General features: G+C 58.2%; 1 protein-coding gene across 2 annotated transcripts in view; it reads left to right on the top strand.

Annotated features, from left to right (window-relative positions):
• Positions 1 to 13,706, top strand: part of IFT172 (intraflagellar transport 172) — a 46,988-nt gene that overhangs the window by 9,993 nt on the left and 23,289 nt on the right. The window contains exons 12-27 of one of the 2 annotated variants that reach the window (XM_065834979.2): positions 669 to 722; positions 1,235 to 1,338; positions 1,986 to 2,071; positions 2,529 to 2,641; positions 6,008 to 6,175; positions 6,543 to 6,679; positions 7,402 to 7,509; positions 8,019 to 8,103; positions 8,425 to 8,517; positions 8,837 to 8,914; positions 9,306 to 9,554; positions 11,376 to 11,454; positions 11,834 to 11,954; positions 12,320 to 12,464; positions 12,537 to 12,626; positions 13,037 to 13,134. In XM_065834979.2, the coding sequence (XP_065691051.1) occupies positions 669 to 722; positions 1,235 to 1,338; positions 1,986 to 2,071; positions 2,529 to 2,641; positions 6,008 to 6,175; positions 6,543 to 6,679; positions 7,402 to 7,509; positions 8,019 to 8,103; positions 8,425 to 8,517; positions 8,837 to 8,914; positions 9,306 to 9,554; positions 11,376 to 11,454; positions 11,834 to 11,954; positions 12,320 to 12,464; positions 12,537 to 12,626; positions 13,037 to 13,134 (1,808 nt within the window). Of the gene's footprint in view, positions 1 to 668; positions 723 to 1,234; positions 1,339 to 1,985; positions 2,072 to 2,528; positions 2,642 to 6,007; positions 6,176 to 6,542; positions 6,680 to 7,401; positions 7,510 to 8,018; positions 8,104 to 8,424; positions 8,518 to 8,836; positions 8,915 to 9,278; positions 9,555 to 11,375; positions 11,455 to 11,833; positions 11,955 to 12,319; positions 12,465 to 12,536; positions 12,627 to 13,036; positions 13,135 to 13,706 lie in introns of both variants that reach the window. The other variant, XM_065834978.2, reaches the window with a different exon arrangement.

The raw sequence follows: 13,706 nt of genomic DNA, 5'->3' as shown, positions 1-13,706 counted from the left end.
GGAGTGGGTTGTGTGTTGTCCATTTGCCACCCTGCTGTCTCCCTGGAGCGGTTTGGAAGCAGCGGCTCCAAGCTCTTGCTCAAGGAGGGCAGAGGAAGCTGCAGCCTCGGCTTTCACTTTCCTGCCTCTGACCACTTGCTGGTTGTCACCACAGTAACTGTTGTGTTATCCAGTGCTCTTCCCAAACTCCCGGTCAGTTGGTGCCCCCGGCACTGTGCTGAGCAGTCGTTGCTAACGTGCACAAAAAGAAGGGTTGCAGCTGCACCAACTGTGGAGATTCTGCCCCACGAATGGTGGCACTGACTCTGTGGAGATCTATGGAGGCAAAGAGGCTGTTGGGGTGCTTTTTATAACAAAGTGAGTCTGAGCAAGGCGGAGAGGTGCCTGTGGAAGAATAGGCTGGAGGGAGCTCGTGGGTCACGGGAAGGCTTCTGTCCAGCAGGCAGTGAGGTACGACACGAAGAGACCCGTCCAAAGCGGAGGATAAAAAAGGAGAGGGAAGCGAGGAGCTTGGAAGCCGGGAATGACTGAGGAGCGGTGCTGAGAGCGGAAGCGCTGGCGCCCGTCCCGGCGCAGGGCGCTTCTGCTGCGTGCGGGGCGGCGAGCGCAGCGGAGCCCCGGCGGCAGCTCCGGCCCCGCGGTGGCTCAGCCCTGCCCTTGCTTCGCAGGTGGCCTGGCAAGGATCTGGAGGGAATGAGAAGTTCTTCTTCGACAACGAGAGTGTAAGTTGTGGGACAGGTTGGGGCCACGGGTGGTGAGTAAAGCTGTGTGTGCCCCGACGGAAAAGTGCCAGCCGCGCTGCTGGAAAACCCTGTTTCTCCGCAGTTTCCTGGGCTTACCCTCTCCATGCAGATCCTGATGTGCTCCCCCCTGTACTTGCCTTTTCCACATGACAGGTGTAGAACAAACTCAGTGTGTGCGCTGGCAAGTTACACAAGCCGTAACCCTATAGGAGAGAGCAGCAATAAAAAGCAACAGCCATGGAGGGTGTTAGAGGTGCAGAAAACATCTGTGAGGGTGGCAGCTGGGCTCCTGCGGCACTGTAGGCCCAGGACTAAAATCCCCAGCCTGAGGAGAAGCTGGCCGTCACAGGGGAAGCCAGGGACAGTTCCTTACTCGTCCCAGAGGGTCTGAATTCAGACTCGCGTGCGGCACGTTCTCCTCTGCACACCTCACTGGTGGGTACGTGTGCTTACCCGGCGCTTCTGTACGGTGTATTCCCTCTCACCATCAGGTCTGCATGATCTTCAATGCTGGAGAGCTGACGCTGGTGGAATATGGAAGCAATGACATCCTGGGGTCTGTCCGCACGGAGTTCATGAGCCCTCATCTTGTCAGGTAAGCGTCACAGCTGCCCACGGGGACAGGCGTTTTGTGAGTGACCTCGGGTGTGTGCCCTGAAGTGTCCCGCTCCGCAGGACGCAGCAGCAATCCGCTTCCGAGAGCGGCCGATGGTGGGGCTCAGTTGCTCAGTTACACTTAATGCTTGTAAAGTTTTAGAAGCACAAGAGCCCATTTTCCTATGATACGTGCTTATTGAAGCCTGGCTTGGCTTTTGCTGGAGAGGAACCTCCTGTGCGTGTACTCGGGCATCTCTGCATCCAGCTGGTCCTAGTACAGCATTGTCAGGGGCTCTGGATGCCTGCAGGATCCCCTCTGTCCCTTTGAACCACCATAGTCCATTTTCTGGTTCAAGAGAAGGGAGGATCGTGGGCTGCTGTGGGCTGCTGAGGGGTGGCAGCAGTGTCACCGATTTGCTGCTGGGGACCCTGGTTCCAGCGGGGCAGCCTCCCGAGCGGAGCTTGGATCAGACAGGTGTGTTCTGCAGGCAGCGCTGGGTGCTGCGCGGGTCACAGGGCAGAGAGCTGCGAGGGGCTCCGCGGGCTTGGGGAAGCTGCAGGCGAGGCTGGGAGGGACTGTGGGGTTCAGTCCTGTGAATTCAGAGAGTGGTAAAGGTAACGGTTGTCATTCCCTTCGAATAACAGTGTCCGTATCAATGAGAGACGGCAGAAAGGCATGGAGGAGAACAAGAGACTGGCTTATCTGATAGACATCAAGACTATAGCAACAGGTGAATGTAAACCTCTGTCCCCTGCATGTTGCCAGCTTTGCTGATGCCTTTGCGTTCCGTGTGCCAGGCAGCACGTCCCCAGAGGCCCTCTGCACGCACCCTACCAAGCAGCAGGTTCCCGAAGGCCCTTTGCATCCCCTGTGCCTGTCGCGGGCTGCTGACGCCAGCCGGCTGGCTGTGCGCGGGGGACGCGGCGGTGGGGTGGCGGTGACGTCCTGTGCAGCTCAGCACGGTGACGTTGCTGCCTGCGCTGCCTGTGGGCTGTGTGTGCTCACGGGGGTGGAGGAGGTATCAGGACAGAATGTCGCTGCAGCCTGCGTTTCGTGTCACAGCGTGTTTGCCAGGGGGTCCTGCCCTGGTTAGGTCCCGGCACGTGGTCCCCACGGGACAGCACTGAATGTTCAGCACTTCGGGGCGCATCAGGTGCTGACACCGTTCCCTTTCTTTCCTTCCCAAGTGGACCTCGTTGGGGGCTACAACGCTGGCACCATCAGCCACGACAGCAAGATCGACTGGCTGGAGCTGAACGAAACCGGCCACAAGCTGCTCTTCAGGGACAAGAAGATGCGGGTGAGGCGGCTGCATCTGGGAGTGTGGCCGGATGGCATGGGGGGCGGTAGAGACAGATATGCCTGTGTGGAGGGAGGTGAGAAGCACATCTGAGGCACTCAGGGTTTTTCAACCACTCTGGGTTAGACCATGTTCAGATCTCATGGGTTGGCGGCATTGCGTGTCTGGTCTTGAGTCGTCGCCGACTCTGGAGTTGGTTACTTGTCATCTTGCTCCGCCTCATCACACTGAAAACGAAGATCACAGACTCTTCTGCTGTGAGATGGAGACAAGTGGTTAATGTCAGGATGAGGACCCGAATGTTGCACCAAAACATGTCAATGTAAAATAGGTGTTTTCTGCAACAGCATGGCTTATGTCTGTAGGATGAGCTCTCTCATCCTCTAAACCAGCATAGTCACAACCAGACAGCTTGTTTGGTGTGGCCCTTGGTTGTGCCGATTCCCACACCGTGGCTGAATGTTGTCTGGGAGGGACAAAACTATGCCCAAAATCATGGCAATGGTTTCCTGTTACAGATTATGATGCGCGGGTGCTCACCTTGTGTCCTGGCCGTGTTTAGTTTAGTCGTACAGAGAGCTGAAGAAGCTCACTGCAGCAGGCAAGAAGGTGTGTTTATTAATTGTGTGACAGTTCCGCTCAGTTCACTATCGAGCCTTCTTCACTGTTATGAATGTGAGGCTCCTTGGCTGCTCGGCTTTGTTGGCTCCTCTGGTTGCAAGAGTGTCCTGGGAAGAGACACGGCCTCCGTGACGGCGGTGCAGTCCGCGCAGGTGTCCCAGGCCCGTGGCAGACTCAGCCCTCGCGCTGCAGCTCGTCACGGGCTGGTTTAAGTGCCCCGGAGCTCGGGTCCCGCTGGGCGGTCAGTCTGCAGCAGAACGTTTCCCTGTCGGCTGTGCCTCTCTCCCTAGTCCAGGGATGGGTGAGCTATTGTGTCGTGGTTGAGACGGACAAACGACACAGACCAAGTTCTTCCGGGATGAAAGTAGTAGATGCCATTTATTGCCACAAGTGCATTTTTATGCAGTTTTACCAATTCATGTGTCTCTTCACTATTGGTTACAAGTTACAGCAGTAACATCTCATTGGCTGATTTTGCTATCATCAGTGTTACTCCCTTCTCTCTCACGGGTACATCCTTAACATCTCCGGATACTCCTTTACTCCCATCTTTCTCACGGGTAGGCCTTCATATCTTCCAGGCTAATTTCTGTTCCCATGCGCTCCGTCAGGGAATGCACGGACCCACCGTAGTGCCCACAGTATTGTTCATACACGTGTATGTGTTGATGTCCCTGAGAACTTTCTCAGCCTCATCTCAGAAGAAACTCTGCAATCCCTTCTCACATTTCATAGGGGAACTCCAGGCTGCTCCTCCCTGAGCTGCTCCTCCCTCGTCACTTTTGGCAGCTTAGCCCCTAAGATTGCGTCACAGATCGCAGGGGTGCAAAGATGTCTTCTTGCCTGGGAGTCACAGATCTCCGATGAATTACCTGTCTGCTCGTTGTCACTTGTGCACACACTGATTCACTGCTGCCAAGCGGATCACCCAACAGCTGGAGCGCTCGGCCCCACAGCGGAGATCGCGGTGCGTCCGTCCACCGCCGCGCGGACCCGTCTGCCGCCGCACGGACCCATCGCCGCCACAGGGACCCATCGCCGCCACAGGGACCCATCGCCGCCACAGGGACCCATCGCCGCCGCACGGACCCGTCTGCCACTGCATGGACCCATCACCACCGCAGGGACCCATCGCCGCCCGCCCGGACCCGTCTGCCACCGCATGGACCCATCGCCGCCGCAGGGACCCATCGCCGCCCGCACGGACCCCCGCAGGGACCCGTCTGCCGCCGCAGGGACCCATCACCGCCCGCGCGGACCCGTCTGCCGCCGTGAGGACCCATCGCCGCCCGCAGGGACCCATCGCCGCCCGCACGGACCCATCGCCGCCGCACGGACCCATCGCCGCCCGCACGGACCCATCGCCGCCCGCACGGACCCATCGCCGCCGCAGGGACCCATCGCCGCCCGCAGGGACCCATCGCCGCCCGCAGGGACCCATCGCCGCCGCACGGACCCATCGCCGCCCGCACGGACCCATCGCCGCCCGCACGGACCCATCGCCGCCCGCAGGGACCCATCGCCGCCCGCAGGGACCCATCGCCGCCGCACGGACCCATCGCCGCCCGCAGGGACCCATCGCCGCCCGCAGGGACCCATCGCCGCCCACACGGACCCATCGCCGCCGCACGGACCCATCGCCGCCCGCACGGACCCATCGCCGCCCGCACGGACCCATCGCCGCCCGCACGGACCCATCGCCGCCGCACGGACCCATCGCCGCCGCACGTGGGCTGGGCCGGCCTCGCGTGGCCTCTGGTTCTGCCTCCGGGCCAACACCTGCATGGCTGTATATGCCTACGAAGCTGTGTGTGTCCTGCCATGCACGAAAAGAGCACTTTCCCAGCAATGTGTCTTTTTGTATTTATTGTTGCAGTCTTGTTCAGTTTACATTTGAGTCCTCTGATCTACTGTCTCAACAGGAGACAGGGGCATCATCAAGATTGCTGTTGCCTCTTCCGGCTCCATTTTGGGCTCTGAAGAGGCTACATAGACAGCTCCTTCATAAATACCGCACAGCCTAAATCAGACAATACTATGGTTCTCCTAAGCTATGCCTGCCTCTGTTTCTCCAGCCAGCTTGGTACGGAGGGAAAGGGGGACGTTCTTTTTCTCTTCTGACCAGCGTGTCACGAGACTAGCGCAGTTCTCTCGTTTTCTCGTCTTCGCTAGGCGAGGACAATTATGACAAGGAGCAGAGGCAGCCCAGGACTTTGAGGTTACCAAGCATCATACATCTTTGTTATGCCTCGTGTCAGGTTACACCTTCCGAACTGTCAGGTTTGTTTCAGGGCAGTGTGTTCTGCAAACAACACCTTCCTGGCAACAGCTCTTGCGGTAGGACTGCCCGGGATGGACAGTTCATCCCGGAGCTGCGCAGGGAGGCCCTTCTGGTGCCCCCTTGTTTGCAGAAGGGACTTGAGAGACCACTCTCCTGTTCCGGCTCTGCAGCTGAGGGGGAGCTGAAGTAGCACAAGGCATACGTGGTTTATATACGTACGTGCCTGGCAATGAGGAAGGCCAGGACTGAACATGCTGCTTAAAATACTGCAAGGGCTAAAAAAGGTCTGAAGTCTTGGACAGTAATGTGTGTAAATGACATGGCGAGGGTTGGGTTGGGTCTCCTGGACAGAGTCTGGATCCTGGTTGATAACGTCTGTTCACAAGGTGCTCGCTCAGGTGCTCCTGCCAGCTCAGGGCGCTGCCAGCCCAGCCCCGCTGAGCCTGATTCTGGTTTCCCCGCAGCTGCAGCTCTACGACATCGACAGCAGCACCAAGACCACCATTCTGAACTACTGCTCCTACGTGCAGTGGGTCCCGGGCAGCGACGTGGTGGTGGCTCAGAACAGAAACAGCCTCTGCGTTTGGTACAACATCGATGCTCCCGAGCGAGTCACCATGTTTCCTCTGAAGGTAAAACTGGAGGCTTTGATTGCCTCCAGCCGTTCCTGTTAGTTCTTGCACACGTGTGGGTATGGTCAGGGTGGTGTTGCAGAAGGGAGGCAGGAGGGAACTGCTGGTTGCTTCTGGACAAAACATGAGCCCACCTGTCAGCTTCGTGGCAGGCACTTCTGGAAGCAGATGGAGATAGTTAATATAGCAAGGAGCTGCTCAGGTGCTGTTTTGTTCCTGCTAGTGGGATCAGGATGGCGCCTGCTCAGTGTGAGCTCGTTCAGCACATGCTTAAGCAGCAGAGCTGTCTCGGTGCTGTCCTCACGCCCCTGCCACCCTGCGTGCTGCATGGGAGCATGGCAGTCCTGACAGCTGGTTCTCTTTCCAGGGGGATATTGTAGACTTGGAACGGAATGATGGAAAGACTGAAGTGATAGTCTCTGAGGGGGTGAACACTGTGTCCTACACCCTGGACGAAGGCCTCATAGAGTTCGGAACTGCCATTGACGACGGGGATTATCACAGGTGGGTGCTGGATACACCACATGGTGCTGACAGGGACCCCGCTTCACGTCACAGACACCTGAGAGTCAGCAGTGCATGACTGCAGCAGCCGGTTCCATACAGAGCTGCAGGGCAGGCCAGACCCATGCTGCTGCCAGGTCTGGCTGTCATGTGCGGTAGAGCCCTTCAGGAGTGAATATTCAGCATTTTCATCTTCACAGCTCTGGGGTTTCAAACGTGAGGGCACAAAGGACTGGCCAGTCTGGTCCCGTTGACGTGGGCAGAAGTTTTCACTAAATTGCAGTCTGTCTCCTGCAGCAAGCAGGTGTGCAGCGGTACTCGGGTGGTTGTGCTGCTGCCCCTCATGGTGGTGACAGTGCCGTGGGAACATTCGGGAGCTGTGCAGAGTGAGAACTGACTGCCTGAGCAGCCATGGTGGCCACCCGGGCACTGCTGGCATTGCTATACGGTTTTCAGATTGACCAGAGAAGAACATTTCATGTGTTCGTAGCACTGTTACTGCTTGAGAGACCTCTTTGCAGCAGAGGCTTGCTCTGGACGCGGCGCCGGGAGCTGCCCGCGCTGGCGCAGCCCTCTGCTCCTCGTGTGCCCCGAGCGCCTCGGCCCGGGGACGCGGCACCCGCACCTCTGAGCCTGTACAGTCCTCCCAGAGCTGCTCACACCCCGCTTGCTTTGTTGCATTCCCGCTCTGTTACTGAAACGCTGAACATCTCTGTCTCAAGGGCCACTGCGTTTCTGGAGACCCTGGAGATGTCCACAGAGACCGAGGCCATGTGGAAGACTCTGAGCAGGCTGGCTTTGGAAGCCAGGCAGCTGCACATCGCAGAGAGGTACGGGAACAGCTGTCATGTCTTTCTGGCCTAAACACTCCTTGCTGAATCCCTCACAGAGACCAGGGTCTGACTAAAGCTGGGACTTGTGTGGCCTGGAAGATTCACTGCGCTGGAGAATTAAGTGTTCTCTATTCCAGGCAATGGCTTTGCTCTTCCATCCTGGACAGTAGTGCTGGAGCTGGGGACAGGCAGACATCACTGCGTAGCATACGTTTTTGCTGTGTGTAGCGCAGCTCCAGGGAGCTGACAGACATGGACACGCTCAGCTCGTCTCTGAAGCCTGGGGAGGTGAAGCATGAGCTCCGGTCACGTCCTTGGCTTCCCCCCGGGGCAGGGGCAGAGGGCACACGAACACGGGTCTCTCAGAGCCCTTTCTCTTGCAGCAGGGCTACCCCACCTCTCCAGCTTGCAGAGCTGGGTCTGCTGCCCAGCTTCTGAGTTTCTTTCCTTGGACCAAAAGTGGGCAATAGAACCCAGTTATTGACTAACTGCTTTGTTCTTTCCAGGTGCTTCGCAGCTCTGGGCAACATGGCAAAGGCTCGATTTCTGCATGAAACCAATACCATTGCTGATCAGGCAGCTCAAGAGCACGTAAGTCAAACGTTTTCTGCTATGCAGGGCAGCTGCTTTTCAGTAAACACTTGCATACACATTCTCTTGTGTCCCTGCTCACCAGTACCCTGCCACAGACCAGTACCTGGTCATGCAGAAACCGCTGACCTGATCTTTGATCCGTGCTGCCAGGTCCCTCGTCCGGCTGTCCATGTCATATTGCTCCTGTCCCGTCACTTCTGTGGTTCTCATCTGTCTTTAGCTCCTGCAGTGACCAGGTCCCACCGCAGTCCCCTCCCCGGTGTCACTGCAGAGCCTGTTCTTTGGCTCGGCAACCGACAGAGCTGGTGTTGTCCGCAGGGTGGGGACGGCACAGACCATTACCTGGTGCGTGCCCGCTTGGCCATGCTGGACAAGAACTACAAGCTGGCGGAGATGATCTTCCTGGAGCAGGTGAGCGAAGGAACGAGGAACACGAGAGGTCTCATCTTCCTGGGCAGGGAAGTTTGTGCACTGGTGTGAAGGAGACAAGGGAGAAGTTGCTTAATCCCGGGAGAAGAGATTTTTGACCTGAGATAGAAGATATTTCTTGTTCCAAGATGTGGGATTGCCCTGAGGTGCCTGAAGAGGCTGGGGGAGGGCGTATATCCATGTAGAGGGGCAGTCCACTTTTCCAAGTGTTTCTGCACATGTAACCCCGCTGGCTGTGCGGGCTCAATGGCCGTGTCTGCTGCGTGGAGCCTTGGGGCTGACCCTTTGCTGTCCGACACAGAACGCCACCGAGGAGGCCATGGACATGTACCAGGAGCTGCACATGTGGGATGAATGCATTATGGTGGCCGAGGCCAAGGTACAGAACATACAGAATATAGCTGCACTAGGCTGCGGGCTGGGCTGGCTTGGTAGGTGGGCTGGCTGGGAGTCTGTTCAAGGCCTGGGTTCTCCTCACCTGCCCTGTCCGGACCCCACCTGTGCTCCAGGGGGCTCCACGCAGAGGTCATCAGTCTGTGCTGATGTCAGTGCTGAGCTGCGTGAATACCGAGGGGGAACAGCTGCTGAAATGGGTTTAGGAGCATCTAGGACTTTGAAGAAGAATGAACGGTGCAGTGGTACCCAGGGCTGGCATTGTGGTTTCTAACAGGGTGGCAAGGGATCTATGCCGTGATCTGCTGCCCAGAGCCCGCGGGGTGAGCAGGACGTCTTGCCTTGCCCAGGTCAGCCAGGGCTGCGTTTCTCAACAGGGACACCCGATGCTGGACAAGCTGCGTCGGGGTTACTACGAGTGGCTGCTGGACACCCAGCAGGAAGAGAAGGCTGGGGAGGTCCAGGAGGGACAGGGCGACTACCTGGCAGCCATCAACTTATACCTGCGGGCAGGGCTGCCGGCGAGAGCAGCGCGGCTGGCCATGGGCCGGGACGAGCTCCTGACCCACGGGGATGTCATCAACAGGGTCTCCGTGGCGCTGGTCAGAGCGGAGCTGTACGAGCAGGTGAGTGTCCTGCCCCGCTGGGCTTGCTGCTGGAGGCATCAGAGCCCTTCCCCTGTCCTCTTCTCCTCTGAGACGCAGGGGACTGCGCTGGAGAGCAGCAGATGTAATTCTGCGCTGATGAATTTGCAGTCAGCAGTCGGGAGGAAATCCCGACTGCATCCCTTATACACGGGTGAGATCTGAGTTACTGATCGCAGCTCATTCGCGACACGTCTCCAAAATATCAGCCGAATGTTCAGTAATGGTCAGGGAAGCCCTTTGGAAGATAGGAACCAACAGGAAAGGAGCCGGGAATCACAGGAAAACTTGGTATTGCTGTGGAACTGTACCATGCTTCTTCATAGTGGAATAAAAATGATGGTACAGCTTTCATAGAAGGACAGGCTACATGGAGAAGCTAAGGAAGAGAAACAAAGGAGGTTAGGAAGACAGTCTGGAGAACCATAAATATCATAGAGGAGGGAAGTCATTATTTTCTGCGTCTAATAACACAAGAAAATTGGTAACTACTTACTAGGTGACAGTTTTAGAAGAAAAGGGTGTTTTTCACGTTAGTGTAAGAAATGGGTGCTGAGCCCGACCAGAACAGCTCGGCACCCCGGCCAACGGCGGCCTCGGTCAGGCGTCTGAAACGAACAGGGAGAGCAGGGCGGGCAGGTAGAGGGTGGCGCTTCTCCTGGTGTGTTTTTCCTGGTGCGCTTCTCCTGGCGTGCTTCTCCTGGTGCGCTTCTCCTGGCGCGCTTCTCCTGGTGTACTTTCATGTTTCCAGCGGTTTGCAGACCATAGTGTGCCCGAATAGTTTTATTTTTGATGTTCAAGAGCTCTTGATTGATTTTTACTTCCATGAGCTTCTCAGCTTATTGTTTGAAACATCTGTACGTTTTGTTTACAATGTTTGCTATGAGTTACCCGGGTCAGTTATGTGTTGTGTCAAAAACCAGTTATTTTTCTAGCCTGTTTTATGTGCCATGCTTAAATTATGTTTCTCCGGTGTCATTTTACCTTTGGCATTTTCCCACAATTTCATTAGAACCCAAGAGAATTTTGTGCTTTTCCAAACCGGTCACCTTTTCTTCAGCCTTCATTTGAAGGAGCAGCGGTGGAACTCACTGCTGCCAGGTGTTCTGGTACCCAAAGTATAAACGGTCCGAAAGTGATTGGACCAATCACGGAGGTCGAGTCTGTCAAAGCGTTGAACACGATGGTGTGAGGCACCATGACGAGCTCAGGAAGCTTCCACGGCGCAGATTGTCAGATACAGCGGAGGAGGGGCTGGGGTGCCCTTGCTGTGTTCGCGCAGCCTTCCTCTGGACGTGCGCTTTCACCGCCGCTCAGACGGGCGGGAGCGAGCCTTTCACCTGCCGGGATGGGCTCTCTGAGGTTGTGCTCTAAGCTCCGCAAGCTCTGAGCCTCGTCCCACCCTGTTGGCCGCCACCCTTTCCTACAGGGTGGAACGTGCCGCAGGAGCCGAGCGTCCCGGCCCCGCTGCTGCCCCTGCTCCGGATGCTCGTCCGGTAGCGGAGCCCGCGGGGTCCTGGAAAGGACCGGGCACTGTGCGTGGAGGGAGCTGTCTCAAAGCCCCTGGTCTTGTTGGGAGATGGTACCTCAGAAACGCTCGGGGTGCGCCGCCTGCTGCGGTCTCAGCACATGCAGTCTTTCCTGAAGCTCCCTTCGCCCCGTGCTCTCGGTTAATGGGGAGGGCAGAGCTGACGGAGGAGTCTGTGTGGCAGGACTGGCGAGCTCTGTACGTGGGGCTGTGGGGTGTGTGATGGTGTGGGGAGATGGTGGCTCTGGAAACCGGCAGCTTGTGTTTGTCACTAGGCTGGAGACCTGTTTGAGAAGGTCGGGAACCCACGGAAGGCTCTGGAGTGCTATTGCAAGGGCAGTGCCTTCCTGAAAGGTACCGTGCTAAATACCTTCCTCCCCCATCCCTCCCCAGCAGAGCCTGGGTACTCAGGCCTTGTGGCAACATGAGCTTTGCGCTAGAGCCCGGAGGGGCCTTGGTGATCTGAAGCTTCCATGTCTCATCATGTTTTTGCCAATGTGGCACCAGCACACCCAGTCCCAGAACAGCGTCCTGTTCCCAAGGCCTCGATCGCGCTGGTTGCACCAGCAAGGTCTTGGTCCAGGCCTCCGCGGGTCCAGGTTGCTGGGCAGCCCGTTGGAGCTGAGGGGATCAGACGCCATTCCCCTCCCTGTGTGCGCGCCCAAGGCCCGTGCTCCGCTCCGGCTCTGCTTCCCTGCTGGTTTGCTGTGACCGCTGTTGTGTGCCCTTGCAGCGGTGGAGCTGGCTCGCCTGGCGTTTCCCGCAGAGGTCGTGACGCTGGAGGAGGCCTGGGGCGACCATCTGGTGCAGCAGAAACAGCTGGATGCTGCTATTAACCATTACATCGAAGCCAGGTGGGCACAGGTGGTGGCTGAATAACCTGGCAGGCTATGAGGCTGATACGATTTGCTCAAATCAGCAGGGGTTTGCCTGAGCCAGCCCCGCTTTGCTGGTGCCACGGTGCTTCCATGCAGGCTCTGCTGGCCCCGCCGTGGTGCTTTCCGCCCCTCTCCCAAGGTCTTTCATCCCTGATTACTCTTCCCCAATGTCGTAGTTTTTCATTCTTTCCCCTTTACTTTCCCAGTTATTCGGGTGCTTTTTGCTGCTCTAACCCAGCAGAAGGATCGGGCAGCGGAGCGCGTTGGTCTCCCTGGGTCGCTCGCTCAGCCGGAGGCGGCGGCTGCTGGCTGGCTGTAAAGCGTTGTGGTTTTCGCGCTAGGTGCTCGATTAAGGCCATTGAGGCAGCCTTGGGAGCCCGGCAGTGGAAGAAGGCCATCTACATTTTGGACTTGCAGGACAGACAGACAGCAGCCAAATACTACCTCAGGATTGCCCAGCACTATGCAGCTCTGCAGGAGTATCAGGTGAGGCCGCAGACCGCAGCCGTCGCTGCTCGGCACGTCCCTTGGGGTGCTGAGGATGGTCGTTTCCCGCAGGCTGCGGAGGAGCTGTACGTCAAAGCAGACCAGACCAAGGATGCCATCGACATGTACACGCAGGCCGGGCTCTGGGAGCAGGCTCACAAGGTAGGGCCAGAAGCCAAAGCTCTTGGGGACCTCACCCTGCTGGTGAAATGTGTTTCATCGGGAGATGGTGGTGCCTTGTCGGCCCACACCCGATCAGCAAGCTCTCTTCCCAAAGGGAGCGTGTGGGGCGGCCGGCAGGAAGCAGCCCCTGGCCTTCGTGTGCTGTCGGTGCCTTTTCAGCTGCCGCGGGAGGGTGCGCCTGTGAGACAGAGCGCTCCCCAGGGCTGGTCCCGTGCGCCTCCATCACCGCGGCGAACGACCGCCTGTTCTCCCCGGAGCGTGCAGCGTGTAGCACGCACACTTCTTTGTAGTGGGAAGGAGATTGCTTTTCCCTTTCTCTTTCACTACGATATATCAATAAATTGCTGTGCAGCGTGCTGTAATTTTCCCATGTGTGTTCCTTTTGGCAGCTGGCAATCAAGTGTATGAGTCGGGAAGATGTGTCTGTGCTCTACATAACCCAGGCCCAGGAGATGGAGAAGCAGGGCAAGTACAAGGAAGCCGAGAGGTGAGCATCTTTCCTGGTACTAGTCCAAGACCTAGCCCTTAAAAAATGGCTGTAGTGGGGATGGGCCCATTCCTGGGGTGGGAGTAGAGTTTGGGGCTAGAGTTTGGGAAGGTCAGAGGTACTCTCTCCACATGTGGAGACCTATAGCTTATGTTTCACAGCCCCGCTGCCCCCCAGCCGCGCTGCCCCCCAGCCCCGCTGCCCCCCAGCCGCGCTGCCCCCCAGCCCCGCTGTCCCCCAGCCCCGCTGCCCCCCAGCCCCGCTGCCCACCAGCCCCGCTGTCCCCCAGCCGCGCTGTCCCCCAGCCGCGCTGCCCACCAGCCGCGCTGCCCACCCGCCCCGCTGCCCCCCAGCCGCGCTGCCCACCAGCCGCGCTGTCCCCCAGCCGTGCTGCCCACCAGCCCCGCTGCCCCCCAGCCGCGCTGCCCCCCCGCCCCGCTGCCCACCAGCCCCGCTGCCCACCCGCCCCGCTGCCCACCAGCCGCGCTGTCCCCCAGCCGCGCTGCCCACCCGCCGCGCTGCCCCCCAGCCGCGCTGCCCACCAGCCGCGCTGCCCACCCGCCCCGCTGCCC

Source organism: Patagioenas fasciata, chromosome 3 (assembly GCF_037038585.1).
Source record: "Patagioenas fasciata isolate bPatFas1 chromosome 3, bPatFas1.hap1, whole genome shotgun sequence".
Classification (NCBI taxonomy): Eukaryota; Metazoa; Chordata; class Aves; order Columbiformes; family Columbidae; genus Patagioenas; species Patagioenas fasciata.
Note: the sequence above shows the minus strand (reverse complement) of the source record. Positions and strands in the feature narration are given on the sequence as shown.